This window comes from Carassius gibelio, chromosome A8 (genome assembly GCF_023724105.1).
Source record: "Carassius gibelio isolate Cgi1373 ecotype wild population from Czech Republic chromosome A8, carGib1.2-hapl.c, whole genome shotgun sequence".
Taxonomy (NCBI): Eukaryota; Metazoa; Chordata; class Actinopteri; order Cypriniformes; family Cyprinidae; genus Carassius; species Carassius gibelio.
The window spans coordinates 17,110,069-17,137,903 of NC_068378.1; the positions used below are offsets into that span (position 1 = coordinate 17,110,069).

The window sequence follows — 27,835 nt, forward strand, 5'->3', positions numbered from 1 at the left end:
CACATTGAAATTGTAGAAAACAGATATACAACATACATTGAGTGCTAGTACATGAATTTTATTCTGATATCATTTAAAACTATACATCCTATAAATAGCTTCCCATAAATCTAAGTTAAAATGTCTAGCAAATGGTAAGTAAAAGCTATCAACAGTATTTTAACATATTCGTCGCATTTCTATGTCTATGGTTATAACTTTCACATCCATAAGATGGGTGTTTGCATCAACCATACTAATATGGCTAATATAATGATCGAGCAAAGAACAGTGAGGTAAATGGCAAGGATTATCCAGCGGCAACGGTACATCCACTGCATAAGAGGGCGCTGTCTGCAGATAGAGTCACAAACAATACAAGTGATCAGTAAGCACTGAGAAATGAATGGATAATAATTGAATAAATACAAGAGTAAATGAAAAAGCAACATGCAAATGAATATCACTTGTTACTCACAAGCTACTGACACATCTATTACAGTCTCTGAGGTAGTGCTCAGATCTCTTGAGCCAGGCATGACTGCGCTCCAGCGATGCCTTCCTCCTCCGCTTTTGATGAGCTAACACTGGCAGTGAACTTGTGTTTCTGTTATTTGAATTATTATGAAATGGTTAATATACCACTCTTTGACTGTAGCAGACTAAATCTTAGCATTAAATACATGTGGTGGCTTGTTTATGTCTAATGTTACATTTAAAGGTTAAGTTATCATGAGATTTCCTCTCCAGGACTTTCAAAAAAAAAGTGCCTATGTTTCAGTTGACCTACTTTTTTACAAAGGCAGGGTCCAGCTCTAGCCTCAGAGTCTGATTGGGATGAATTTGGGTAGAGGATGTCTCCTCAGTAGCATCCGCCGTGACTGTTTGTGAGGGGCTGTCATCTTGGGGTACTTGCCTATGGAAATGTGAGACTTTGGATGTGGTTATTAATCACACTCATACTGTGATATTTCAGCATAAAACCCTTTTCCAAAAGGTTATTTTTTCCCAAGTAAAACAGGATATGAAACAAAAAAAAAAAAAATATATATATATATATATATATATATATATATATATATATATATATATATATATATATATATATATGTATCCATTATATATCCATTATATATCCATTGGAACAAGTGGTCATGAAATGAAAATTATCCTTATCTAATTTTTTTATGTTATTGATTTTATTGTTAATGGCTCATTCGTGTAAACTGAATCAAATCTCTAGCCTCTATTTTTTTGCTAGTCTATTTCACTCTGATGCACATCATAATAGTGATGTATTTTTGTAGGCCAACCTGGAAGTTAACATTACACTGAACAAAAAAAACAATGGGATTTCTACACTGGTTTCTTGATTATTGTGGACAATAAGCTCAAACCAACAAAAGTTTATGATTCTTACACATTCTGTTCATCATTATAATGTTTACAAATGAACACACATTTTATTTATTTTGATGTAAATACAAAAGGCAGAAGTAAAAATCTAAATGCAGACTATAAATGAACTACACCACGATCACAAACTCTTTCAGTCATTATATACTCTGAAAGTTGAGTTAGAATAGTTTGCAAGAGTGCAATTATAAACACAAGGAGGCTTTGAAAGTGGACTGGTTATAATATAAGTTAACTGGTGCAATGTAATCCCATTTAACAAACTTTGCAGGCCCATTTAACCACTCGTTAGCACCTGCCTTTTTCAAGACAAGTGAAAGCTTTGAAAAAAACATTTTATCTTTACAATGTTTTATATATTTTAGGTCATAGAGTACAACATGAAAATATCTTAAACTTGTTTTAACCACAGACATTAATGATTTTAAAGATTTTAACCAAAACCCAGTGAAACAAGGCCAATGACATCAGGATTATAGAACTGGAAGTGCTAAAATGCTAACTTGTTTCTGGGTTTTGGCCTACAAAAATACATCTTACCAGCTGTCTATACAGAAGACTATTTCTGTTACATTGCAACTATAAATATACAAATGTATCCAAATTACCCTCTATTCAGTTGGCAGTTGTCTGTGTGGTCAGGTTTCTTTGTGGTTGATTTGATCTCTTCACTAATCTCACTGGTCACTGAAGATAATATAGCTTCTGCCTCCTTCACCTTTTGCCTCTTCAAATAAAACAGAAAAGAAAATGACAAGTGCTCTTACATTAAGTTTAGACTAGAATGGAAGAGACTCATTGTGCACTGACCTGGATTTGCTTTGCAATGATGTTTGTACTGATTCTACGCCGTAATTGTGGCTAAGAGTGAGACAAATGAAAGACATTATTATTTGATGATACTCTAATCATATCATATAATTCACATCTGAAATATAAATTATTTATATATCTTCATAAATCAAGGAAACAAACAACAAAATCATTTTTCAGAATGAAAGCCAAACAAGTATGCAGTCAATACCTTCTGTAGGTCTTTTTCCAGCTTTTCAATAGTGTCAGTTTCCTCTGCAATGACACAGGTACATTTTTTCTAAAATGCTAGTGGATGCATCATAACTTTAACATGGTGAAAAAACTGAATGGGTGTTTCCTACCCCTCTGCTCGCAGACATTGTGCTCTCTGCTGCTTTTCTCCATCTGTTTCTTCATCTCGTCCAGTTCAACACTGTTCCTCACATGACGGCGCTTCAGGTTCTCCACATGAGCCACCATGAGCTCCACTGCACGGCTCACTTTAGCCTCCTACTCACAGAAACAGAACGGGATTACAGAACCACCAGTCTGAAGGGATCTACTGTAATGTTCCCTGGCTTTGCTAACAGAGTTAAATCTCGTATCGACAGATACCTGATGCACAGCCCCAAGAACCTCAGCTGTCTTGGAGATTCTTCCGATGGTGCCCCCGATAATGTTAAGAGACAGCTCAAGATGCTGGAGAAGCCTGGCACGTTTGATATCTAAACACATTCCCTTGAGTGTCTAGTGACAAAAATACAATCCTAGAATTGGCATAAGCTAAATCCGAAAAAACAAGGATTATATATATATATATATATATATATATATATATATATATATATATATATATATATATATATATATATATATATATATATATAGATAGATAGATATAGATATATATAGATATATATATATAGATAGATATATATATGCTCTCAGATTGTAGTCGTACCTCAAGCACTTCCATGCCTCTTTCCACTTCTAGTTTGAGGTTGTCCTCAGCATTGTCCCGAGCGTGTTCCTCCATCTCCAGTCTCTGACAAAGCGTGTACTGGTCACAGCAAAAGGCCAGAGACAGGTGAGAGAAAGCAGCCTGTGCAGGGTAATGAAAAGCTAAATTAAATAATATTAATAAAATACAATTTAAAAAAATTTATAAATACATTTATCTAATCTACATGGAACAGAATTATAAAGGAATGCCACACATTAAAGAAAACTGAAAACCATCACTTCACTTGATGGTACGAATGTCTATGTATCTAAAACAAACAGGACTGACCTCCAGTTCCTCCTCTGTCATGTCAACACTATGATGGAAGACATTATTGTAATTTATATCCACAATTCAGAAATCAATTAAATAACCCAATAAATTACTGATGAGACTTTATAACTAAAAAGCTAGCTTTGGTTTAGTCTGAGTAAATCACCTGTTAGGACCCAGCCTCACCCTAACAGACGACTCTTCTAAAGCAATTTGGTCTTCGTGTCTAGACCCTTCAGAAGAGAAAAGTCACTTAAACTTTAATTTACATTGTATAATTTTTAAATTAATATATTATAGGAAAGTATGTCAAGTAGATGGTTTTGTTGAGGCATTACCCTCCTCAGAGTCATTCTCACTGGTCTCAGTCTGATTGTTGGTCACGACTAGCTTTTCTTCACCGGCCTGATCAGAAATTGTTTATTAATTATAAATCGCAAAATAAGTCTAAAAATTTGATGCAGACTATAGAAGCTTAACTGATGTGTATGCTTATTTCCCCAGCAACAAGTGTTTTACATTCATTTTGAACATTAAAAACCAAATTTTCTACACAAGCTATGAATTCTGCCTACATATGGTCTATAAAAAGCCATCTACTGACACGTTAAATCAATCCAACCCCAATAACCACCCATCTTACATGCAGATTTACAGCTACTGCTCAAGATAGCATACACAAAGTGTAGAAAATAAGATAAATGCTTGCTTACCATAATGTTAACGGTGATTTCTTGCTCTCCACTTCTCCTTACTGACACTTAATCTCATTAAGATTAGACAGTCAAGGAAACTGGCAGACTAATGACGCTGTTTGAGACAACTGCTAAATATACTTCGCTTGGTGTGCAAGCTACAATGCACCATGGTGAACCATATTACAAAAGTTGCCTTTAATGTTTAAGCCAATTTAATATAAAATTCATTTATGCAGGTGAAGCAGTTTTACATCGATCTTTTTCTAAGAACTACAGTCTCCTTACGGTCCATAAATATTCCGAAAACCTTTGAGACAATTCAAATCAATTTGTGCAACTTTCACAGTGAGAATACTGATCAAATGAACACATAGAAAGAGCAATCATTTGAAAGGACATCAGGAAAGAAACAAAAACAGACAAGATTTGGGTCAACTCCATTTATTGTAGAAAACTGAGGAACAGAGTCTCTAATAGAGGCGCTGTGGCTTTCCCATGGTGCTCTTGATGTAGAGTGCTCTGACATTCTGCCAGTTCTTCTTCAGCAGAGACACCAGGAAGTTGACAGCCAGGTGGATGTTGTAGACCAGCTCTTCCTCAGTCATCCTGACATGACCAACAGCCACAGCCAGACAGAGAACCTGAACGTGACAGAAGCCATTATCAACTTCACATAATACAAACTCAGGAGTTCTTAAAATGAAGCCTCTCAATCAGCATGTACAACAGTGATAAAAATTTGTAATATACACCCTTTAGGAGATGCGGGATCTGTAGGAGTCTCTTATGCTCAACTAGGCTCCATTTACTTAAACATACACTAAAAACAGTACTATTGGGATATTATATTAAAAAGGTACACGTGATGTCACTGACACTACACACGTTTTTACAGTGTGGGACAGTCACTTTTTCCAGAGTTGTTTCATTTCATCTTTTCATTGTCACTTTTGATCAAGTTAACGTTTCAACTGATGAGCAAATGCAACCTCCTTTAATAAAAACCTACCTTCTTCATCTGGAATTTGATGGTGGATTTCACTTCATCCACCTTGGTGGCCAGGTTCTCGTTATGGGTGAGCAGAGAGGGGAACTTTCCTGCCTTGTTGAGGCCAGGTCCCAAGATACGAGGAATCTGCTTGATCAGAGACTCAGAAGCCAGGAAAGCGTCGTACTTCTTTGCTAAAGAGAGAACCAACAAGATGCATTAACATGTAGTCACAATCCAGAACCTAAACCCTTATCACTAATGCTCGCTTGAAAGGAAACTCACCCAGCTTCTTAACCAGTTTCTTGTTCTTGTTGAGCTTTTTAAGAGCCTCGATGTCCATGTGTGGAAGCTCAGCGGCCTTGGCTTCATCACAATGCTGCTGGTCACCAAGGATGCACACGGAGAACTTGGGACGTGGGGTGGTCTTCAGCCTGCGAGGGGCAATGGAAAAGATTGACTGACAAACAGAAGCATATAGGACCACTTTTAACCAATATGAGGCACAACAGAAGAGTCTTACCCATACCACCTCAGCTGTAATCAGGTGTTGATAGCACAGGCATTTAACAAAATGGTCGGCTTAGGTATGACGGCATGAACACAGTCACCTATAGCCTCCCCTCATGTTTTAAGACCCAGGGTAGGGGTCCGCCTGCTTAACCAACCCAGAGAATGGATGGTTCAGACAGACTACCCGAGGCTGTTCTCTACTGCCTGCCTTTAACCTCCCCATTCATAAAATTTAATTGAGTAATTAATGTCAAGATATCCAGATATTTATTCAGGCAGAGCAAAGGGCAGGCAGACAGAAGGCTGGGCGATAGAGTAAGTTTCCGAACCTGACAGTGCCTGAGAAACGCTTGTCCTTCTGGGGATCGTAGTTCTTCAAGCTGATCTGCAGTTCCACAGTCTCAAGAAACCTTAAATATAAAAGCCACTATAAATATTGTGTATTCAAGTAACTGCTACATAATGAGGTTAAACACTTGGGGCTGTTAACGAATATACAGCTGATATTTAAGCATAGGCTACATTTTTATGGCAAGCAGTTAAATATTTATTCATTGAACCAATAGCCGTTTAACTACAATGCAGTAATTAGTCCATGTTGACCAAAAATTAATTTGTAATAGTACTAGTCACTGCTAATCACTACTCCAGGGACTATTCCATAGCTACAGATAATATAAAAAAAAAAAAAAAGATAAACCACTCACATTCGACTAGTTTGAATTACAATTTTTGCTGGTCCCAATTAATTATCATTCAGTTCACTATTAACTACTCAAGAGACTACTAGTAACTGGTAAACTACACCAAGAGCTACAAGTACATGTTCAAGCTTCACTTGTAAATTTTTTTTTTCAGACAGTTGTACATTTCGTGGTGCACAGCGAAGTAGGTGATGCCAGTATAAATCTCGATTTCTACACAATTGACCTAAACAATAAAAAGAAAAAAATGCGGTCCACAATTTAAACTGCTAGCAATAATTTAAAAAGAAAAACAAAACAAAAAGTACAATAAACAACAAAAATAGATACTATAAACGTCTGTGGCTTTATGCGGTCAAGTTAACACAAGAACCGGAATCTTACTTTCTCTTCTTAAGACGGGACCCAGCCTGGACCTCCCGAACAGCCTCGTACAAAGTGTCTCTTGAGACCTTGCTGTTAAAAAATACACATGAATGATTACTTGCATGACCAGTTTGTTCCGAGTGGCTCGAGCGCTTATATTGCCATGAGCGTAAGACCGACCAGTGAATGAACCATTAACATGCCCTCAAACTCCGTTTATCAAACATCAATATATCAAAATTACTTAGGTTAGATATGAATGATAACAGTTAGAACAATAATAATTTTTATTTACGCTTACTAACGGTCGGATTAAACCGGATTGTATTTCTGATAACCCACTATGCTACGCGCTACATTAGCTCTCAAGAGCTGCTCGAGGTCGTCAAGGAAAACACATCTCAGTGTCTCCGACTGACACCGCTTTATGACATACTTGCTTATACATCTATTAAACTGTAAGATTAAAAAAAGTCTAAATGCTTTAATACGTTGTATATGTGACAATTTCTCACGTGCCTCATTTTGCCGTGACGCCTCTCCTTTCACACGGAGCTCGAAAAAGGAAGTTTGATAGGAAGTTGCGCCGAATATATGCGCCTGAGAGTAAAAAAAAAAAACGGACTTCCGGAACCGACATGATTGTTGTGGCCATAAAAATGTTACTTTACATTCCATAAACTATTGTTTTCAATGTGTCAAAAATGTATAAATAAATAAAAGTGTGTGCGTCATGCATAGTTTCATTACATTATATGTGTATGTATGCATGTATGTGTAAGTAATATATATATATATATATATATATATATATATATATATATATACACACATACATACAGTCTAACATGCTGATTTGCAGCTCAAGAAACATTTTATCAATAATGCAAACTGTTTTATAGCTAAATATTGTTGTGAAAATGTATAATAATTAATAAGTTCTTAAAAAAAAACAGTTGATTACAATCATTTCAAAATCTTATCCTGTGCCAAACATTAATGTACTGTACAAACTTTTGGCAGCAGAAGGTGTGTGATCACAAAACTGAGGTCTGGGGACAGTTCCAACAGACAGCTACATAACTGATCAGATGCTTCTGAAAAACACAGCATTGAACACAATACCTCCAATTATTGCCGTTTTACCCTCTAAATAACTATTGCAAATGATTATATATTTATACGCATATGCAAATTATATATATAGGTTTTTGGGGCATTGATTTACAAAAAAGAAAAGAAAAAAAGAGAGAGAATCATGTTAAAAAACATTTAGATTTTTGCCACATAGCTGCCAGCCGCCGAGTTTAACCCTTTTTTTTTAGCTTCTACTAAACTCAAGTCCAACTTTTTGATACATCGCTAGACATTAATAGGTGAAAGTCAAAATGAAAAATAAAATTGTGAAGTAGTGAAATATTTCATAAGCTTTCAGAATCAGATCCACCACTGGAGCTCATAACAGACATCGGACACCACCGAGGAAGCCTGCCACTACTTGCCATTTCAGAATGATCCGTCTAGACACAGCAGATAGATTTATGATCAAAACAATGACAGATCATAACACTGCTGAAAGCTCAAGGTTCGAATCAGCTCTTTATGTGGCTCTAAATAAACGCTTATTGTACATTGGAGACTCCTTCAAGTTTGGAGCGGAATTACAATAGAGAAGCCCTCTCGCGACATTCTGAACCAGTTTTGTCAGAGTTTTCTTAATTTAAAAAGGAATGATTTGTATAAAATAAATAAAATTCAACTTCTCCAAAGTGCCCCCACCCCCTCAAAGCACACATACAAATTAAAGAGACCAGGAAGATCAAGTAAGGCAAACTGTGGAACATTTTTTATTTTCACTTTTCTTTGAATATAAACATGTACTAAAAGTTATAAAATGTGACCTCAAGTCCTGGTATAACCTGTTAACACTGCTGAAGAGAACCATATATGACCGAAAGCCTGCTGACAGGTTGCACATTTAGTGTTTTGCAAATACTGGCAATAATATAAACTACTACACAACGTATAATTAAAATTTCATAAAGGTATCAGACAGAAGGGTACAACAATCAGGAATCAGCACAGATGGAAGTACTAAAATGATCAACAAGTGAAAAGCAAGCTGAAATAAGTGATCATGCATTCAGTTAACATGAACCTCTTTTGCCCTAGTTTCTCCTCAACTAAACCTGAAGAGACACAGAGTTTAAGATTTGAGCATTCAAACTGCTCCCCCCACCAACTCCCTTAAACTTAAGGCAAAAGACCCACACACACGTAAATCTACACAGCTAAACAATTAGCCAAACATTTAGGACTACCTAAAGCCAACCCCAAAGAGAGACCATTAGATTTCAGTGCAGAAGATAAGCAGCTCACTCAAAGCAGAGTCAACACATAAATGACTCTAAAATGTCCTTAATCATCAAGAAAATCCAGAAGGTCTTCATCGTCTTCATCCAGCAAAGTTAGGGCAAAGATGTAGCTCCAAAGTTGGATGCCATCAATGCCCAAATCCTCCAACATCTCAGCTGTGTCCTAAAAACAACTCTGATTAAAATGGCTAACTAATGACAGTCAATACAGCAAGTTTAGCAATGCATAACGGACAATTCCCACTTACAAAAAACAAAAAGGCACGAACATGGGACATAAAATGCACAATAGAGTAAAATGAGTTAAACAAACATTACCCTGGATGCTGAGCGCCTGCGACGGTGTGTATGATTAGAGGGCATGTCATGGCTGTAGATACACTCTGATTTAAAGGGGCAGCATCCATGACGCATGAAGAAAGTGCACTTTAGCTTACTAGAGATAAACAAAAATCAGGAATCAATGTTAAGGATCGAATAAACATTACAAAAGATTTGACAGCATGAATGCGAACCATTCTAACCTGCTTCTTTCTTTGAAAGCGGCTATCAGTGATGCCTTTTCCTCCCCATCACAGACCCAATGCTTGCTGGGAACGTAGAAGGAGGATTTCACTCTGCACTGTGGACAGCCCCTGTTTAAAGAACAAATTAGTTACATTAATTAATTTACATGTATACATAACTTACTACATATATACAGTTTTATACACGCAAGGTGCAGAAGGGGAGTCAAAAAAAAAAAAAAAACCCCTCACTTGATGACATCCTCCTGGAAGTCCTTTGTTTTTCGCCAGGTAACAATGCAGCCGATGCAGAAAGCGTGATTGCAGTTGGGTAGGATGCCATAACGCCGATCCAGAGTGGTGGATTTCTCTGAAATCTTGTCCATGCAGATGCCACAGGCCACATCTTTGCTTTGGTCAAAGGCCCTTGAATGCTCTTGCCCCGTCGATACTGCAGCGCCACCCTGATTTAGTCTCTCTGGTGAACCATTCACCTAGAATCCAATATTTCATTAAACCCCAAGCCTATGATCTCTAAATAGAGCGGTCAAGGCTCTAAGGAAACATATATAGTGTTTGTGACCTGCGTTTCAGCTTCAGATACGGTTATCTTTTGGACTACAGCAGGTGTTGCGCCCGGCACAAAGGCTGATGAGCTGTAGTTATGTGAAGAACTGGAGTCTGTAGCACAGATTTGTTGTAGTGGTCTAATTGCACCTGAAGGGGACAACAAAATTAAATTCACAAAAGGAAAATGTGATGTGTAGTTTCAAAGAAAAGCATGAATAAACAGTAATACCTTGCTGGGGAGGTGCATTGTCCATAACCACAAACTCTTCCTCCTCTGCAATGCCTGTAGTCAAGCATTCGAAGTTCTGCTGCATTACACTCATACTTGTGACCAGAGGCTCTGAACCCCTGCGATTCAGACTGTGGGCTCCTCGAGGTGGGAGAAGAGAGGGCTCAGATCCTCTGCGGTCAGCCAGAGAACGGCCCGCCAGCGCAGAGGGGAGCCCTGCAGGTGCTGAACCACGTCTGCTGCTCCCTGAAGAACCATCACCCGCTCGAGGAACATGGAGATACCTGCAAGACAAGCAACCCGTAAACCACTTTTCTTATAACATATGGTGTTCAAAAAGGGCCAGCTAGCTCCTTACCTGCAACGGTCACCAAACCAGCAGCCACCTTTCTGGAAGTATCTACACTGAACCTGAAACGAAGGATCTGCTGGAAACTCGTGCAGATAGTAACAGCTCGGACCATAGCGACAAGATCCATTGATGAACTGCCTGCAAAACACAACAACATGCTCATTACACATAATTGTGGACAACTGCCAGCACATGTACTTCACAAGTTAACGAAAAGCTGCAGCATTTGATTTAAAAATAAACCAATAAATAAATAAAAAGCAGGAAAAATCAGTTTTGAACCCTCGAGCTCTCGTTTGGGTTATTGACTACGGTAGCACACGGAAACTTCAGGACTCTAAACGTTTAGGAACTAAATTAGCAATCTCGCAACGGTCTTTTCAAAACTAACTTTTACGTTGCAGTTCAAAAGCATAACAAATATCACGAGGTTGTTGTAACTACAATTCTCTTTATTCTACAGCAAAAACAAATCGCTCGCTGCCTTAACCGGATGTAAACATCTGCGCCGAGAAACGTTAAAGCAGGAAAAGTCACTCTTTCAAACAGATGATCGGGGCTGAAAACGAACTTTTCATCCGATCGAAACCACGAAACTACCTGCAGACTTCTCTTTCCACATTTGAGCTGCCTTTTTTAGACTGTCTACACGGTATGCGATACCGATTCATTGTCAGAGCCTCAAAAAAATTGATTTAATGAAGTTGTTGGAGCCAATAAACGGATTGAAGAGTTCGGGGGGGAGAGAGAGAGAGAGAGAGAGGGAGGCGCTGGAGACCGACGTCACGAAGAACGCGCGTTGACCAACCAGGGACGCGTGTCTCTTTTAAACATTAAACTGCGAATTTGGAGGAAGACATCTATACAAACGAGACTTGTGTCTCACAATTTGTATATACTTGCAGATTTTAGTCTTGGTCTTAATATAATATCTTCTTAACTGTTTGCTTGGTGGACCTGCAACAATCCAACACTGATCTGCACACTGAGCTGAAGATCATACCCACCTACAAACCGCACTGTTGTTTCCTGGGCCTTTGGATGATTGTGCTTCCCTTTCCATCTTGCGCTTGTAACTCTTTGCCCGATGGATAGCTAATGACATGCGCACTTTTATAATTGTTGGGCGGGGCTTTCCCATATGGACGTGTGATAGACAGGGATGTCTCTCAAAACGTGATACTCAGTAAAGGATCGAACTTCGAATCGATTCCAGTAAACGGCTCTTTCGAACAAAATAAAATAAATTCTGATATTCGTGTATATCATTGTACATATTTCTAACACGATAGTTTCCTTCATATTATTTTTCACTATGTGTGTTAAAATAACTAATAACTATTAAAATAATATACAAAAAATAAAATAATATATTATTTATTATCAACTCTGTTTTGAGTTCAATATGACTGGAGAACCACACAGACCGATTCAGCTCGATTCGCGAGTCAATCAATCATTCAGACCCACTATTAATTAGTTCAGACCCGTTTATGAAGAGGTTCAACCGATTCATTGAAAAGATTCGAAAATAACAATTCGTTACGATGTAATATTGACAGAACAGAAAAAAATGTTCCATGTTTTTAAGTAGAATAACTGGCTTTAGTATTATTTTTCTGAGAAACAAATATGTGAACATGTTTTTTTAAATATCTGCAAACATATTATAGTATTTTTATGCTTTAGTACAAATTACAAACAGCAACAAAGATGACAGATGAAACTAAAAGATAATAGTTAAATATAAGATTGCACCGGATAGAACAATTATGGTGAATGTCTGGTGTGAAAATGGATGACAAAAAAGTATGTTTAAAAATAAGAAAAGAAAAAATGCAATTTCTTATAATTTCATATTATTGTGCTCTCTAGTTTCACAGTAACAGGTTTCAACATAATCATAGATCTCTGACATCAAGGTCCATCTTGAAAAAAAAAAAAAAAAACAGATCAGAAAAGCAATTTCAGCCATAAGAGAAAATCTCAGATATTTCTAAGATTCTTCTGGATGTGAAATGGTAGATGTGTTGCACATCATATTAATACCAATTAATGTAATTCAACATCAAAACTGATTTTTAACACGTGTACACTGAATTCCCAAATTATTCAGCACTGTTTTTGACAAGACCCATTCTGAACTCAGAAGTGTCCAAGTTACTTCAATAAAGGACAACTGAAGTATCTTCCCTAAAAAGCATTCAATTCATTTGCAACACACATACAAATATCATGACATGATCATTAAGTAATTAATGCATCTGATTTACAGAATGAATTTAAGTTTGTGTACTATACATGTTCTAGTTTGAATGTAACCACAGCCTGCTTGCTTTCAATCACTCAATGTATATTCATAGTCAAGAACATGTTCAATCAAAATATAATGGAAGACCTAATTTAGTACATATAATGAAATCTGATTTTGTTTCTAAAATCAGTAAATATGACCTTGAGACTGGTACCAGACAGTATACCAAAATACAAGTATCATCATGGTACAAGTGTTTAACAAAGGGATCAGCACATAAGAATTTCATAAATCAAAGTAAAAAAAAAACTTTCCTTCCATACTGCTGAAATTATCACGCTGTTGTAGGTTTATCCCAAAGAGTTGAAAGTGAATTATTAAGCAGATTTGTCTTCAGTTTCAATACCAATATATATTTGTAGCAGCTGAATCTGAAAACAACATACTCAACAAAGTAACATAATCCCAAAATAATATAACCGACTGCTGTACAGTTCTGTGTGGAGTCGAACTTTTACTTTACTAAAAGTGCCAACTCAAACAGAATCAGGAGGAAAGAAGAACTATAAAATAAAAGCCCTACATACAGTAAGTCGTATTTCAAGAGCTTGACTGTTCTTCTCAAAGAAACATACTAGACATCACTTAAATGTACGTGCAAACCAAAACCATGATGGAAAGGTGTTAGCTCTCATCAAGCAAATTAATAACAACATGATGGTGGTAGTAGTAGTACTAGTAAACGATGACTAGATGTTCTGCATCCTTGAGTTTAAATAAAAAAACACTCCGCAAAAATAAGAGAAAATGTCAGTATTCCAAGTCAATATTTGTAAAAAGTCATTTACAAAATTTCTTAAAAAAAAAAAAAAAAATGGCACCATGGCGCCGTTATGATCTGTGCACTCTCTCCGTTCAGGAGGGAACTCTGAAGTCCATGCTTCATTCAGGTCCTTGCATGTCAGTACATGTCTTTATAGATCTCCTGTAAAAGTGGGTGGAGGGAGGTCTCAGATTCAGTCTTTTTGATCATCTGAACCAGCTGGGCATTCTCTGTGACCAGCTGTCTGAGGTCGGCCATCTTCTGGAGCAGTTTGGGGAAGAGATGAGGAGAGTCAGGGTGGTGCACCTGAAGATGTTGGTCCAGAGCTTGCAAGATGCCATCCTGGATCTGTTCGACCTGCTTCACGTTCATCAGCCCAGGGCGATCTAGAGCAAAGACAAACCATTTTCAGCTTCCTTTTTCTTATTGAGCTATTTCACTGACATTACAATTGGTTGGTTTACATCCAGTGTAAAGTGTGCTTCTTCCAAGCGTTTAATCTCTTCTTATATTTGGACAACAACAATTTTGAAAACGAAGCAATGATGCCTTGCCTCCACAAAGTATGATGGCTGCTACAAACAGAGCCAGGTCACTGTCATCCAGCTCCAGGGCATTGAATTTTACCGCAAACTCAAATTTGGGCTCCATGATCTCGCCGAAAGGTTTGCGTAGACTACGCAGGAATTCTCTCGTCACAAAGCCCTTCCCATTGGCCACCAGCAGCCCGTCTTTATTCATAAGCGATGGGAGCATCGCAAATATGGCCTCATGGACTCCATATTTTAACAATGTTACCTGAGAGAAAAAGTGGGAGATGAATTCAGCGGAAAAATATGCGTCAATACGTAATTCCTGTATGATAATAAATACAAGTAGCCACTAAAAATGGTCAAATATGTGTTTGTATTTAATAATTTAGCACTATTTTTTAAATGAGGAAATAGAAAAAGATATAGTTTAATGAGGTAAAACAAGTGATTGCTCTAATGTTGCCACCAAAATGATGAATCATAACAATAATCCTTTTTTTTTCCAAATAAGGAAAAAAGACATCCATCTTGGCAGTAACTTTTCAAAATGAATAAATCACAAACAACAGATTTAAAGGGATATTTCACCCAAAAATTTAAATTCTACTTAAACCCATAAGACCTTCGTTCATCTTTGGAACACAATTGAAGATATTTTTTGATGAAATGAGAGAACATTCAGACCCTCCCATAGACAACAAGGGTCCTTGCAAGATCAAGACACAGAAAAGTACTAATCTCACCTGATCATTAAGGAAGAGATCCACAAAGCCAGGGATATTTTTGGCAAACTCTGTGAGCTCTCGCACGGTTTCAACTGTGGTGCACTGGCAGCGGTAGAAGACATGGACCCCAATCTCTTTGTTGGGTGGTGCTCCATTAAGCTGATTCCAGACCAGCCCGTTTTCTGCCTGCCATAGTGAGTCCATATCATGGATCACAAAAGGCTGAAGGTGAAATGAGAACATAATTAAAAAACAACTAGAATAACTGCAAATCAATCATATACTATTTTGTGTTTAAAACAGTTTAAAATCAGTTTTAACATCAAAATAAATATTGGCTTAGAGTATCTGCCAGAACTTTAACATCAATCCACTTGCTAAAATAAAACAATATGAGAAAACTGAAATTATTGGTGGCATCTCACTGAAAGTTGAGCGCATACCGATGTGCAGCTCGTCTTGCCCGTGAGGATGCTCCGTGCTTTTTTCTTGGTCATGTTGAGGTTCCTCAGGTAGGATGTGTTGACATGCTTGGCCAGTGTTTTGAGGTCAGCTCCACTAGAGTTTTGCAGTTTCTCCCCAGCGATGAGCCCTGCCACTAGCTTCTTCTTCTCTGCCTCTGGCATACGTCCGTACCTGATTGCTGATTCAAAGAAACAAAGATGAGCTCCATTTATTACAACATAACCCAGCACACATTTAAAACTAAAGCAACAATTTATGAATGCTCAAATATGAATTGTGGAGTATGACTATTAAAGGGGACATCGGATGCCCAAGTGTCCTCAGCGGCTCAGATTTCAGGTGAAAAAAAGACACTTTATGTTCACTTTTACATCTAACTACAAAACACCTGCATTACCTAGGAGACATTGTGTCTATAGCTGCTCGAGGGCAGAGAAAATGGAGGACAGCGTATTACTAGATGATGGTGGAAATATGCTAATATGGGACACTCAGTCAATATGACGTCATATTGCTCAGAAATTCAAAATGGTTTGATAAATTGAGACTGTTTTGGTTTTTGAGGGAATAAAAAAAGAAGTGAATGGATTTTTATAATTGTGGGGTTGTGTCCACACTCTGCTAAGAAACATTTACATACACTCCATGTAAAAGGCAAGGCAAGTTTATTAATATAGCACATTTCATACACAATGGTAATTCAAAGTGCTTCAAAGTGAATTTTTCATTCGATGTCCCCTTTATACAGGAATAGTTGGCACAAAAATGAAAATTTTCAGAAAATGTACCCACCCTCAGGATGAAGTGAATGGGAAGCACTCTAATGATGAATTTGCTTCTAACAAACACACAGCTTTACACTTCGCAGGACATTAATTGTCAAACTGGTATTGTGGATTACTGTGATGTTTTTATCAACTGTTTGGACTCTCATTCTTAAGGCACCCATTTACTGCAGAGGATTTATTGTTGAGTAAGTGATGTAATGCTAAATTTCTCTGAATCTGTTCTGATGAAGAAACAAACTCACTTTGGATGGCATACATTTTTTTAAATGTATGGATTTTTGAAAATTACATTTCAAGCAGTGTGTAATGCAGCTTTATGTGAATGTAAACAGTCTGCAAAGTTGTAAAGCTGAAAGTGTATTGTAAAGTTATTATCTCTAACGAAAGAGTTAACTCTGAACCACTGAAATTAGCCGTTTTTAAATTTGAATTTTAAAATCTTACATTTACATGATGCCTGCCTACGTTCTACGTGGACATCCCACGAAAACAACCCTCAAATGCTGAAGCTGGTTTGTGTGGATAATGTCAAGAAGACACTGTGAAAGCGAATTCAGTTTATTTTAATTTCTAATGGATGAGGCTGTGAAGAATCAATGGTTAAAATTCATATTTACTAAGATTTCACTAAAGACAGCTCCCCCAATCAACGCGTTCAACGCGGGATTCGTAAAACGGTTGTCCTTGAAGGATGGGCCAGTGCCTAGTTTCTTTGGAACAGTTTGCTCCTCTGATTCACAACCTGTAAGTGTAACTAATAATTGTTGCTTTGATATTCTGTCGAGCGTGCATAATCTGACGTTTTGTGTTTTGCATTGTGTATACAGTCAGTGCAGCTGTAAGTATCCAGCTAACTCGTGTTATACAGGTGCTGGTCATATAATTAGAATATCATCAAAAAGTTGATTTCACAAATTCCGTTCATAAAGTGAAACTTAAATATTATATTCATTCATTACACACAGACTGATATAATTCAAATGTTTATTTCTTTAAATTTTGATGATTATAACTAACAACTAAGGAAAATCCCAAATTCAGTATCTCAGAAAATTAGAATATTACCTAAGACCAATACAAAGAAATACTTTTTAGAAATCTTGGCCAACTGAAAAGTATAAACATGAAAAGTAAGAGCACTTCTGTTCGTAGTGGTTCTTGAAGCACTGACTCCAGCTGCAGTCCACTCTTTGTGAATCTCCCCCAGTTTTTTGAATGGGTTTTGTTTCACAATCCTCTCCAGGGTGCGGTTATCCCTATTGCTTGTACATTTTTTTCTACCTCATCTTTTCCTTCCCTTCGGCTCTCTATTAATGTGCTTAGACACAGAGCTCTTTGAACAGCCAGCCTCTTTTGCAATGACTTTTTGTGTCTTGCCCTCCTTGTGCAAGGTGTCAATTGTCATCTTTTGGACAACTATCAAGTCAGCAGTCTTCTCCATGATTGTGTAGCCTACAGAACTAGAGACCATTTAAAGGCCTTTGCAGGTGTTTTTAGTTAATTAGCTGATTAGATTGTGGCACCAGGTGTCTTCAATATTGAACCTTTTCACAATATTCTAATTTTCTGAGATACTGAATTTGGGATTTTCCTTAGTTATCAGTTAAAATCATCAAAATAAAAGAAATAAACATCTGAAATATATCAGTCTGTGTGTTATGAATAAATAAAATATACAACTTTGACTTTTTGAATGGAATTAGTGAAATAAATGTTGATGATATTTTAATTAGATGACCAGCACATGTAGTTCTGCTAATCAACTGTGGGTCTGCTAATGTCTAGAAATTAGGGCTGCAAGATTAATCGCATGTGATTGTCATGTGTGTCTCGTTATTAAAGCCAGATGAATCGCATGCGATTATGAACACGATATTGCATAGTTTGTTACGAACTACGGCTCTTTCTATTAAGTGCCGCTCCATTTGAAAGCAGGTGATGGACATTTACCGCTAATCACAGAACCGGCTTTACTAACGAGACACGCATGACAATCGCATTCGATTAATCATGCAGCCCTACTAGAAATGTGTCGATTAATATAGAATGTTGTACTTGGAGTCATGATAAAAGAATGGAGCAATACGTTGGTTTACAAACTGAAGTGGTTCATCAGAACTCTTTGTGTTTGGCATCTAATTAAATGCATATTATAAGGAAATTACAGTGTTTTTGAATCTTGCATGCATGTAAACATCTTGTTGGGGACTCCCAAAACCAAATAATAAACATTTTTAAATAGCATAATATGGGCACTTTAAATTGTGGTTATATGTAGGCTGCTTACCATCATGTGACATGCCCAATGCCAGGCACTTCTGGAAGCGACAGTACTGGCATTTGTTTCGGCTCTTTTTCTGGACCTTACAGGCACGCTCACACGGTTCATACTCCAGCTTCATACGAATGGTGCGTCTGAAAAAACCCTTAAAAAAAAAAAAAGAGACACTTCCTCACTGCAAAACAGCAATGCACATTTGCACTTGTATTGTGGAGTTATTTCACCAAAGATATGACAATTTAAGCATTAGGAAGCCCAGTGATTTAAGGTAAAGAAATACAGTGGTTTTATGAAACCACCCAAAAATGAAAATTTTATGTTTATCTGCTTACCCTCAGGGCATCCAAGATTTAGAGGACTTTGTTTCTTCAGTAGAACACAAACCAAGATTTTTAACTTAAACCATTGCAGTCTGTCAGTCATATAACGGAAGTGAAGCGGAATCACAGCTTTGAGGGTCATAAAAACATACACAAACAAAACCAAGCTAAACCCTGCAGCTCGTGACGATACATTGATGTGTAAAGATCGGTCTGTGCAAGAAACTGAACAATATTTATATCTAGCTATAATCTCAATTAGGCTTGTCAATGGTTCATTTGAGAGATAGGTGGTGGTATTGCACTTAGAAGTCTGCAATCCACCGTAAAGCGAGTAGACAACGGCGCGTCAGGCGCTGGCTGTTGAGAACGCACTCAGGACAGTTTGGACATGCCTGTGAAAATCATAGGTAAAAACTTTATAAATACTGTTCAGTTTCTTGCACAGACCAGTGGTTTTGTGTCTTTACACATCGATGTATCGTCACAAGCTGCAGGGTTTAATTTGGTTTTGTTTGTGTATGTTTTATGATTCCCTTCCACTAACATTATATGATTGAGAGACTGCAACGGTTTGTGTTAAATATCTCAGTTTGTGTTCCACCGAAGAAACAAAGTCACCCACATCTTGGTTGTCCTGGGGGTAAGGAGATAAACATAAACTTTCATTTTTGGGTGAACTATCCTTTTAAAGATGCTGTAACAGATTAACAGATCCACAGTTTGTGAAAAACCTTGACTGCAGTAGTTTGGACAAGTTCAGCAAAAATACCTTGCAGCCTTCACAAGCATGTACTCCATAATGAAATCCTGAGGCTTTATCTCCACATATGCGGCACTCAACGTTCAGGCCCAAAGTACTGGGGTCATTCTGACCCAGCCGTAACTGGTCTGACAGTGAGAGAGAGGTGGTCTGTAATGGATCTGTAAATATGAGCCAAAAACAAAAAATAGAAACTTCTTAAAGGGTCTCTTATCAGAGAACTGCAAAAGTTTATGGATAAAATACATAGAAATCAGAAAGCCTGACAGAAAAAAAAATGGATGTTTAATGTTAGGAAAAAATTCTCTTCAATATATTTCTATGAATTATTTCATTTTAATCTTCTATTAATGTTGTTTTGTTAAAGGGGTCATGAACTGAGAAATCAAATGTCCCTTGATCTCTTGACATAACAGGTCAATGTACTATAAAAACAATCTTAAGTTTCAGAACTAAATTTTCCCTTTTATTTACCCCAAGCTGACAAAAAGACTTTTGGAATTTGTCACATTACGACGTCATAGTTCAATGAAAGACCACCTCTGTACAAGAAGATCAACGCCTACATAAACCTCATTACCTCCTTAGCCCTTCACCCTTGTAGTAGAAGGGGCGGAAAACACTAGAGAGAGTGCTGACCCCTTTAGGTTTAAAAGTTAACAAAGGATAAAAATCAGGTCATAAATAAGTAATATTAAATAAACAATAGTTACATTAATATAATCATGTTTAAAATTGAATTATTATATACAGTACAGACCAAAAGTTTGGACACACCTTCTCATTCAAAGAGTTTTCTTTATTTTCAGGACTATGAAAATTGTAGAGTCACACTGAAGGCATCAAGGGCTATTTGACCAAGAAGGAGAGTGATGGGGTGCTGCGCCAGATGACCTGGCCTCCACAGTCACCGGACCTGAACCCAATCGAGATGGTTTAGGGGTGAGCTGGACCGCAGACAGAAGGCAAAAGAGCCAACAAGTGCTAAGCATCTCTCGGGGAACTCCTTCAAGACTGTTGGAAGACCATTTCAGGTGACTACCTCTTGAAGCTCATCAAGAGAATGCCAAGAGTGTGCAAAGCAGTCATCAAAGCAAAAGGTGGCTACTTTGAAGAACCTAGAATATGACATATTTTCAGTTGTTTCACACTTTTTTGTTATGTATATAATTCCATATATAATTCCACATGTGTTAATTCATAGTTTTGATGCCTTCAGTGTGAATCTACAATTTTCATAGTCATGAAAATAAAGAAAACTCTTTGAATGAGAAGGTGTGTCCAAACTTTTGGACTGTACAGTAAATATATATATATATAAAATGAATATAGCTAAAATATCTGCTGTATTATATATGGTTAACACATTTTATGAAATAGAAAACATGATTAAATATATAATACAAATTAAGTTAATGAAAATACAGTAAATAATATCAATAGAAATTTTAAGGGTTATTCTTTTCAGGAATACATTGATCTTATTAATGATGTAGAGGCCTTTGAAAGCCATGTACCAAATATGATACATCGATATTTATATTAGAGGTTTACTGGTAGTTAATTTTACCAATACTGATAGCTAGGTTGGATTACGCTGACGACTAACCAATTAATCAACCGATAGTTATATTATAAATTGATCATTAATGTTAGTTCATAGTTAATTAATAACATATGCAACTTTAAACTTTTAAAATGTACTGGAATTGAAATTAAAACTCAGAAAAAGGACCAATGCTTCTACAGCTCATATTAACACAAATGGAATTGAAATGGTTACAAATGGAATCTTACAAATTGTAAAGTGTTATTTAATATAAATCCAAACAGTCATGTTTAAAAATGGCCATGTTTACACATCTACAGAAAGGCCATAGCACTGAAATTACATATACATTTTTTAATGTATAGTCTTACTTTTTTTATTTTTTTATATAAAACTAAAAATAACAAAGCACACCGGACACAAAGTGCAGCACGTTTCATCTATAACTCACAGGTTATAACACACCGGACGTACTGTGTTCAGTTCAAGCGGCTGTTCAGAACTGTTTATTTAATCACCAACCAGGCAAAGGTTCACTACAAGAACAAAGTGGCAAACCATTAAGAGAAAGCACGATCTATACTGTAAGAAGCATTTTGAATCTGTTTGAAGCATAGAGAAAGGAAAATGTTTCACTGAAAAATGCCCAATTCACAATCTCCCAGTCTTGGGTGAAGTCATTATACATACCAACAACGATCTGGGACAAATATAATGTAATTTAATGGAAAACTATGTGAGTGGTCATGCGTGAAGCAGAAGGATCTCTGTCAGCTGCATGAACGCATCAATATGCTTTCTAACGTCACTAGCTTTAAATACGCAACTTCAACAGGTAACAAATGCATAAAAGTGACCAATTGGATATAAAATAATGCAAATAGATGGTTACAATAATGACATCAAACATTTGATTATTTTGGTCAAACTGTTTCAACCTCTTGAGGTGCTAGCCTACTAATGTTTGCATCCTCTTAGCCTTGATGGCAAACATAATTCTGTTCTTTCACTACTAATGCAGCATCTAGTCAACAAATGTAACTACTATATAATGATATGAAAACATGTACAACCCTTTGAGAAAACATTTTATTCAATTACCTCTTCTTAAGAGATCTTTAACAGAGTTAAGCCAGATACAATTTGCAGTTTTTAGCTAAAATAAATTGCAAAAATCTGATGTAACTTAGACACATATTTTCTTGCCATGAAAATAGCTACAATAGCTGGCATGGCGTTAAACACAAACAAAGAATGAAAACATGTACTGTAGTATACTGTATACACACCGCTTCGTTGTCCGTTTTAAATCCGCATCTGAAGTGTCCGGCTCTGTGCAGCACGCAGCCTCACGTGTCAAAACAAATAGCACAAAGTGTCAGTGATTCCTCCTCTAGAGGCCGCCCTCATACTGTAGCCGCTCCAGCAACGCACACAACTAACGATTTTTGCAGATAGCCGATATTTATAGCAATTAACTATCAGTGCCGATTAATCTACAAAACCGATTAATTTATATAATTTATTTATTAGAATTTATAGTCAACCTCTGATTTATAGGGTTAAGTGGAGGCAAAAAATCTCACTGTCAGGATGTCATAATACTTGGCTCTGATGTCTAAGCGCAGTTTTACCTGGAAATATTTGAGCTGTTACAGAAGTGTCACTATTCTGTCGAGGACTCTTCTGTGGTGTCCCATCTCCATTCTGTAGAGTGGCCCCCCGTGATCCCTTGCTGCCGGGTGAGACTTCTATTCCTGTGGCATCAGACGTCTCGCTGGCCTCCACCTCCTCACCCGACGCTGAGCTGGGCTCCTGTAGCTCTGACATCTTTCCACAGTCCGAGGATGCAGACTCACCCTCCTGGACTGCCATCCATGTTGTGTCTTCAAGAATCTGGACTGGGTTCAGGTCTGTCAGTGGAGACGATTGGCCCTTCATAACTCCTGTGAACATGAGGGGCTCTTGGGCTGCCGCGACGTCTACTGGGCCGTCACATTTCATTTCTGAGGTAGATTGCTCAACCTGTTCCATGGTTCTCCTGTCTGGCTACTAATACTCATAACCATCCATCACGTGACATTGCCTCTGGAAAGACAAAAGACATAGATGTTAATTATTGTAACAGTGCCTCAATCGAACACGGTATCAGTATATGACCATCATCGCTGGTGTGTAGTGCACATGCTCCAGAGATTACACGGATGACCTGATGTCCAGTACTGCTTGGGCCATTTCCTGACTCCACCCCACCCCCCTTACCTCTCCGCTGACTCAAATAAAATTAAAGGGAAAAAATTTCATCATGATGATTTTTAAAGCGCATAAATGATTTGTTCACACTGTATTAAGACCACATTCATTTGATAAAGATTTTAAATTAATTGTTTTTTCTATTATTAAAAGTATCCTGATGCATTATAGTTTCCACTGAAATATTAAGCAATTTCAACATTGTTAATAGGAAATGTTTCTTGAGTATATCAGCATATTAGAAAAATAACCATGTGACACTATATTTATATTAAATTGTAATAATATTTCTCATTATTACTGTTCACTTAACTGTATTTTTGCAGCCTTGGTGAGACCTTCAAATAATAAAAAAAACACTATTGAACGGTAGTGTATGTAATGTAAAAATACAAGTTTTTACAATATTTTTATATTGCAGTAATGCTTTCCTTTCAGCTTAATTTTTTTTTGTCACTTTTTTGAATAGGCTTCTTTTTTGGGGGAGGGGGGGGGGGGTAATGCCTGGCTCAAATGCTTATAGGAAAATATAATTCTTAAATGTAGAGAATCAGAAAGTAGCTTTTGTCTTAGCAAGCTGGCCTTTTATTCATTCACCACTTCCGATTACAAGACAATTAATCTTTTTTTGGAGACGGATACAAACTGTGTCATAAGCAATTACAGGGCTGTGGTATATTTAGTTTACATAGAGTGAGAGGTGATAAATCCATTATGAGACTCACTCAGATTGTATGACCAACAGAAAGAGATCTAGCAAAATACTTCTGTGTTACAAAATTTACATAATCTGGTCATCTGATCAAGAATGGTCTATCAAAGCAAAATGAAAAGAGAAAGAATAACGCTGATCATTATCTTCCTTCCTTAAGAGACACAGAACTGACTGTGCCCATGTTAAGGACAGGTCAGATAACTAGCATCCTAACAGAGGATATAACATGGGCAATGAGCCATGTCAAACACTAAGACATGAATAAATGCTATGTGTAAAATACTGAAGAGATCCATGCTGTCACTCATGACCCATTTGCATGAGCAAACACAAAAACCAAACTGTCAACACAAAGGTCAAGAGAGTTTGTGTTTCATCTGGCAGGCAGTGTACTTCCTCAGACTACAAGGTGTTTACAGAATGTCTTAAATGGATAGTTTACCCATGAAAACCCTATCATCATTTATTCACCCCAATGTCTTTTCCAAACCTTCCAGTGAACAAAAAAATATATTTTAAAGAAATCTGGAAAAACTGAATCATTGTATCGACAAAAAAAAAAAAAAGAAAAAGGAATGAATGAGGTCACATTCATCATAGCTCTCAGTGTGAAAGACGGTGATAACAGATGTGAGGATTGAGACCCCGACCAAACAGACTGTGTTCGTAATTAGAGGATTCTGACAATAGGATTATGCAGAAACCACATCAATGTTTGAATAACAAAGACAATCCAATAAAAAAAAAAACTTAGCTGATTTAGTTAGTTAGTTAGTTACTGAACCACATTGGATAACAGAAAAAAAGAGCACTACAATATATGCACCGATTTTACATTAATTTACACGCATGCGCAGTAAATGAAGTGATCAGAAACACTATGAGCCACTGTTCAGACTTGTCAGCAACTAGTCATTCAGGATCTCAGTCTGTTTGCATTGTACTAAGGGTTGCATGCTAGCTGCAGAGAGGAACTAAATGAGTCAGTGTGCAGAGGTTTTGAAAAACACTCATTCCAGTGTCTGAACCGCTCAGTTGCTTCATTTTTGTTTTTAAGGCAAGATACTAAAGAAAAAAAAAAACTATGATTTTTTTTTTTATGCACAGGTCAATTTTGAGTTACTGGACTATTAGGCTTCCAGAAATGTCCAAAATACACATTTAAGTGTTTATTTTATTACAGTTTATCTATTTTCATCTGTAGATTTCAATTCACATGTAAGGAGCCAGAAATCTTCACTTATAGTGTACTTACCTATATTCTAAAGTTTTCAGAGGGGTTTGTTCATCATTTGACTATTTTACATAAAAATTTAAAAAACATGATTTATATATTTTTTTGACAGTTTTCTCTGTTTTATTTATTTTATTTTCTGAGTCATAAAAATATATATCCAAAGTCCCCTCTTTAAAAATCATTCATATGTCCAATGTTCAGATTTCTGTTTGGGAAATGTATACCAATTAGTGCACATTTAGTAAATCATTTAGTGTACAGTATTTGCATATTTAAACATATTTGATGTCTTGCCATTATAGTTAAAGGGCAGGAAAAACTCAGAGCATTACACAATTAATAATGAACTAGTACATAAAATCTGTTGAAGATTATAGACAGTAGATCTTCACCTTTATTGTAAAAACTTTAACTTTGGAATCAGAGCGAAAGCAGTCGGTCTTCTGTGTGCAGAAGGTCACACTTGATACATCTACGTGAAGCCTTTCAAATACAAAACACAAACAATTCACTTGTCTTAGCAGTATGATAATAAGTTTATTATATAGTAAGTATAATAATAGTAAATAGCTTCTTTCAATCTCTTATCTGTTTGATTCAGAAAATAGTACGTTACTCTTGTAAAACAATTGCTTAAATGTATCTATAATAATGTTTCTTTAATTGCCTGATCATTTTGGAATTTTTGGAACTAAAATGTCTTAAGATGACGTAAAGTATTTGTAGAATGTGCCGACTAATGTATTCCTTGTTCCTTAAATTGTTAATAGATGGCTGTAAAAATCTAACGTAATGTTAATGTGAACAGCGCCTGGCTGAGAAAGCAAAGTTTAGAAATGTACAATACATATGGTGAAACTTCATCTAATGAAGAAACTGACATGAAGTGACTGACATGAATCCCATTGCTGAAATAACCTTAACGATTGTATGACAAATAACACAAAATAGCCAAAAAGCTAGACAGACTGAGTGGCACATCATCAACCTGACAGACAACAAATCTAGCTTAGTTAGCTGACAAAACAGTACTTCAAAACGGTGACATCAACTCTTTAACAGACTACAACATACACTTATTCCGATATGGGCATGTTTACTTGGTTCGTAATCGGATGAAGCAGACATTTAGACTTAAAGCAAAACAGCGAGTTTTGGCTAAATTAGCAATTCTGGTTTACCTTGGTGTTTACGAGTCAGCTTCGAAGTTTCCCAGCGGTCGAACAAATACAAATATACTTTTCCTACGTTACGTTACGTTGTTTTGAGACTCAAATGAGCTCATAGTCCGTGGGTTTACATCAGGTGTGTCATCAGTGTGTTCCCGCCGTGACTCTTATTCCACAAATGCTAGTCCGTGGTGAGCACTAGCTAGCTTGACGCTAACATGTTTTGTTTTGTTTTTTATTTTGTTGTGCACGCTTTCAGATTTCTCCCGGTAAAACAAATACAGCTTAATGTGTTTCAAATATCAAATACAGTCTTCTTCCTTCCAGATTCCTGTTATATCCATTCTGCTTTAAAATCCAATTAAAAAACGGATCAAGCGATGACCATCGCGCTGTTATTCCTACGCCCACTTTTACTCAATCTGGTCTAGTAACTCCATTCACTTTGATAACTCGGTTGTCTGGGATGACCGAAATAAAGGAACTAGAAAAGAGAAAAGAGGCGTGTATTCTATATAAAATAGCCTGAAGGGGTCGCTCTTCGACCGAAAGTTGTCAAGAAGGCAACTGACCTTAAAACGCAAAAAAATCTATTTAACCACTTACACATAGTACAACCGTATTAAAAATGTGTAAAGAACTAAATACGAGTAGAACAATTCACCTCTATGAACTATTTTTCTGATTGAGTGTGTAACAAATTTCCCACTCTGCGGTTTGACGTCTGACCTAATCACGTGATTGGCGTTTGTCCAATGACAGCTCGAGCAGAAGGCTTTGGTTCAGAGTCTGTTTTCCTTTACAGGTTTTTTACGATAGACAGTAAAAGACCTAAAAGACATGCTAAGAAAAGAAAAAAGCATGGCGTGAATGTTACGTAATAAAAGGTGGTTAGATTCCGCCAGTAGGAGACAGATGAATATTAAGGAAGCTGTATGAATCATAAATGTTATTTCCCGTTAGGGCTGAAATCGTACCGAGACGGACTAGTTGCTCTGAGCAACTGGAAAATTGCATGTAATAAATTTTGTTAAATGTTTACAAATGATCTCACTTTAATACATTAATATTATAACAATACCAGTAATTGAAAGTTTTTTTGTGATTTATAAAGTGTTCCTCTAGATGGGGCCATTAGGTCGGAGTCAACTGTAAACAGATGGACTTCAAGTTAAATATGATGGTGTATCACC

General features: G+C 36.8%; 4 protein-coding genes across 8 annotated transcripts; all 4 read right to left on the reverse strand.

Annotated features, from left to right (window-relative positions):
- Positions 1–37: 37 nt before the first annotated feature.
- Positions 38–4,445, reverse strand: si:ch211-163l21.11 (inositol 1,4,5-triphosphate receptor associated 2). The gene is made up of 13 exons (XM_052604344.1): positions 4,180–4,445; positions 3,805–3,871; positions 3,633–3,699; positions 3,482–3,509; positions 3,152–3,292; positions 2,806–2,937; positions 2,553–2,700; positions 2,420–2,463; positions 2,206–2,256; positions 2,004–2,122; positions 770–895; positions 458–586; positions 38–333 (listed from the first exon to the last, which is right to left on the reverse strand). The coding sequence occupies exons 1-13, from the start codon at positions 4,180–4,182 to the stop codon at positions 201–203; spliced, it is 1,188 nt and encodes a 395-aa protein (XP_052460304.1). The 5' UTR covers positions 4,183–4,445; the 3' UTR covers positions 38–200.
- Positions 4,446–4,589: 144 nt separating this feature from the next.
- LOC128018673 (60S ribosomal protein L10a) lies at positions 4,590–7,345 on the reverse strand. The gene is made up of 6 exons (XM_052604345.1): positions 7,255–7,345; positions 6,754–6,825; positions 5,995–6,075; positions 5,438–5,586; positions 5,174–5,346; positions 4,590–4,805 (listed from the first exon to the last, which is right to left on the reverse strand). Exons 1-6 carry the CDS (start codon positions 7,257–7,259, stop codon positions 4,635–4,637), a joined length of 651 nt encoding a protein of 216 aa, XP_052460305.1. The 5' UTR covers positions 7,260–7,345; the 3' UTR covers positions 4,590–4,634.
- A 1,214-nt stretch (positions 7,346–8,559) lies between these two features.
- On the reverse strand, positions 8,560–11,965 carry LOC128018675 (probable E3 ubiquitin-protein ligase makorin-1). Of its 2 annotated transcripts, none has more exons than XM_052604347.1 (8): positions 11,775–11,965; positions 10,774–10,905; positions 10,416–10,699; positions 10,200–10,333; positions 9,869–10,110; positions 9,635–9,745; positions 9,429–9,546; positions 8,560–9,273 (listed from the first exon to the last, which is right to left on the reverse strand). In XM_052604347.1, the coding sequence occupies exons 1-8, from the start codon at positions 11,906–11,908 to the stop codon at positions 9,154–9,156; spliced, it is 1,275 nt and encodes a 424-aa protein (XP_052460307.1). In that variant the 5' UTR covers positions 11,909–11,965; the 3' UTR covers positions 8,560–9,153. The 2 variants fall into 2 exon arrangements, with proteins under 2 accessions (XP_052460307.1, XP_052460309.1); XM_052604349.1 differs by lacking the exon at positions 11,775–11,965 and adding an exon at positions 11,368–11,527.
- A 644-nt stretch (positions 11,966–12,609) lies between these two features.
- On the reverse strand, positions 12,610–27,266 carry LOC128018676 (peroxisome proliferator-activated receptor delta). 4 transcript variants are annotated; one of them, XM_052604351.1, is made up of 9 exons: positions 26,655–27,266; positions 25,866–25,956; positions 22,903–23,356; positions 19,729–19,880; positions 18,643–18,781; positions 15,546–15,745; positions 15,121–15,324; positions 14,399–14,642; positions 12,610–14,230 (listed from the first exon to the last, which is right to left on the reverse strand). In XM_052604351.1, the coding sequence occupies exons 3-9, from the start codon at positions 23,300–23,302 to the stop codon at positions 13,983–13,985; spliced, it is 1,587 nt and encodes a 528-aa protein (XP_052460311.1). In that variant the 5' UTR covers positions 23,303–23,356; positions 25,866–25,956; positions 26,655–27,266; the 3' UTR covers positions 12,610–13,982. The 4 variants fall into 4 exon arrangements, with proteins under 4 accessions (XP_052460311.1, XP_052460313.1, XP_052460310.1 ...); XM_052604353.1 differs by lacking the exons at positions 25,866–25,956; positions 26,655–27,266 and adding exons at positions 21,720–21,804; positions 22,558–22,616 and having other exon boundaries at positions 22,903–23,051; XM_052604350.1 differs by lacking the exon at positions 25,866–25,956 and having other exon boundaries at positions 26,655–27,263.
- Between the last annotated feature and the right edge of the window lie 569 nt (positions 27,267–27,835).

Excerpts from the sequence above, each read along its gene's own strand:
- si:ch211-163l21.11 (XM_052604344.1), bottom strand. Across the intron at positions 3,293-3,481 it reads TGACAGAGGAGGAACTGGAG|GCTGCTTTCTCTCACCTGTC; the intron begins GTCAGTCCTGTT and ends TACCCTGCACAG. Across the intron at positions 334-457 it reads AATAGATGTGTCAGTAGCTT|ACAGCGCCCTCTTATGCAGT; the intron begins GTGAGTAACAAG and ends CTCTATCTGCAG.
- LOC128018673 (XM_052604345.1), bottom strand. Across the intron at positions 6,076-6,753 it reads TCCCGTCTTAAGAAGAGAAA|GTTTCTTGAGACTGTGGAAC; the intron begins GTAAGATTCCGG and ends TTTATATTTAAG. Across the intron at positions 5,347-5,437 it reads GAAACTGGTTAAGAAGCTGG|CAAAGAAGTACGACGCTTTC; the intron begins GTGAGTTTCCTT and ends TTCTCTCTTTAG.
- LOC128018675 (XM_052604347.1), bottom strand. The coding sequence starts at position 11,908 with ATGGGAAAGCCCCGCCCAACAATTATAAAAGTGCGCATGTCATTAGCT. Across the intron at positions 10,111-10,199 it reads TATCTGAAGCTGAAACGCAG|GTGAATGGTTCACCAGAGAG; the intron begins GTCACAAACACT and ends ATTGGATTCTAG. Across the intron at positions 9,274-9,428 it reads GCAGGCGCTCAGCATCCAGG|GACACAGCTGAGATGTTGGA; the intron begins GTAATGTTTGTT and ends AGTTGTTTTTAG.
- LOC128018676 (XM_052604351.1), bottom strand. The coding sequence starts at position 23,302 with ATGGAACAGGTTGAGCAATCTACCTCAGAAATGAAATGTGACGGCCCA. Across the intron at positions 19,881-22,902 it reads AACAGCTCAAATATTTCCAG|ATCCATTACAGACCACCTCT; the intron begins GTAAAACTGCGC and ends TCATATTTACAG. Across the intron at positions 14,643-15,120 it reads ATCTCTTCCTTAATGATCAG|GTAACATTGTTAAAATATGG; the intron begins GTGAGATTAGTA and ends TTTTTCTCTCAG.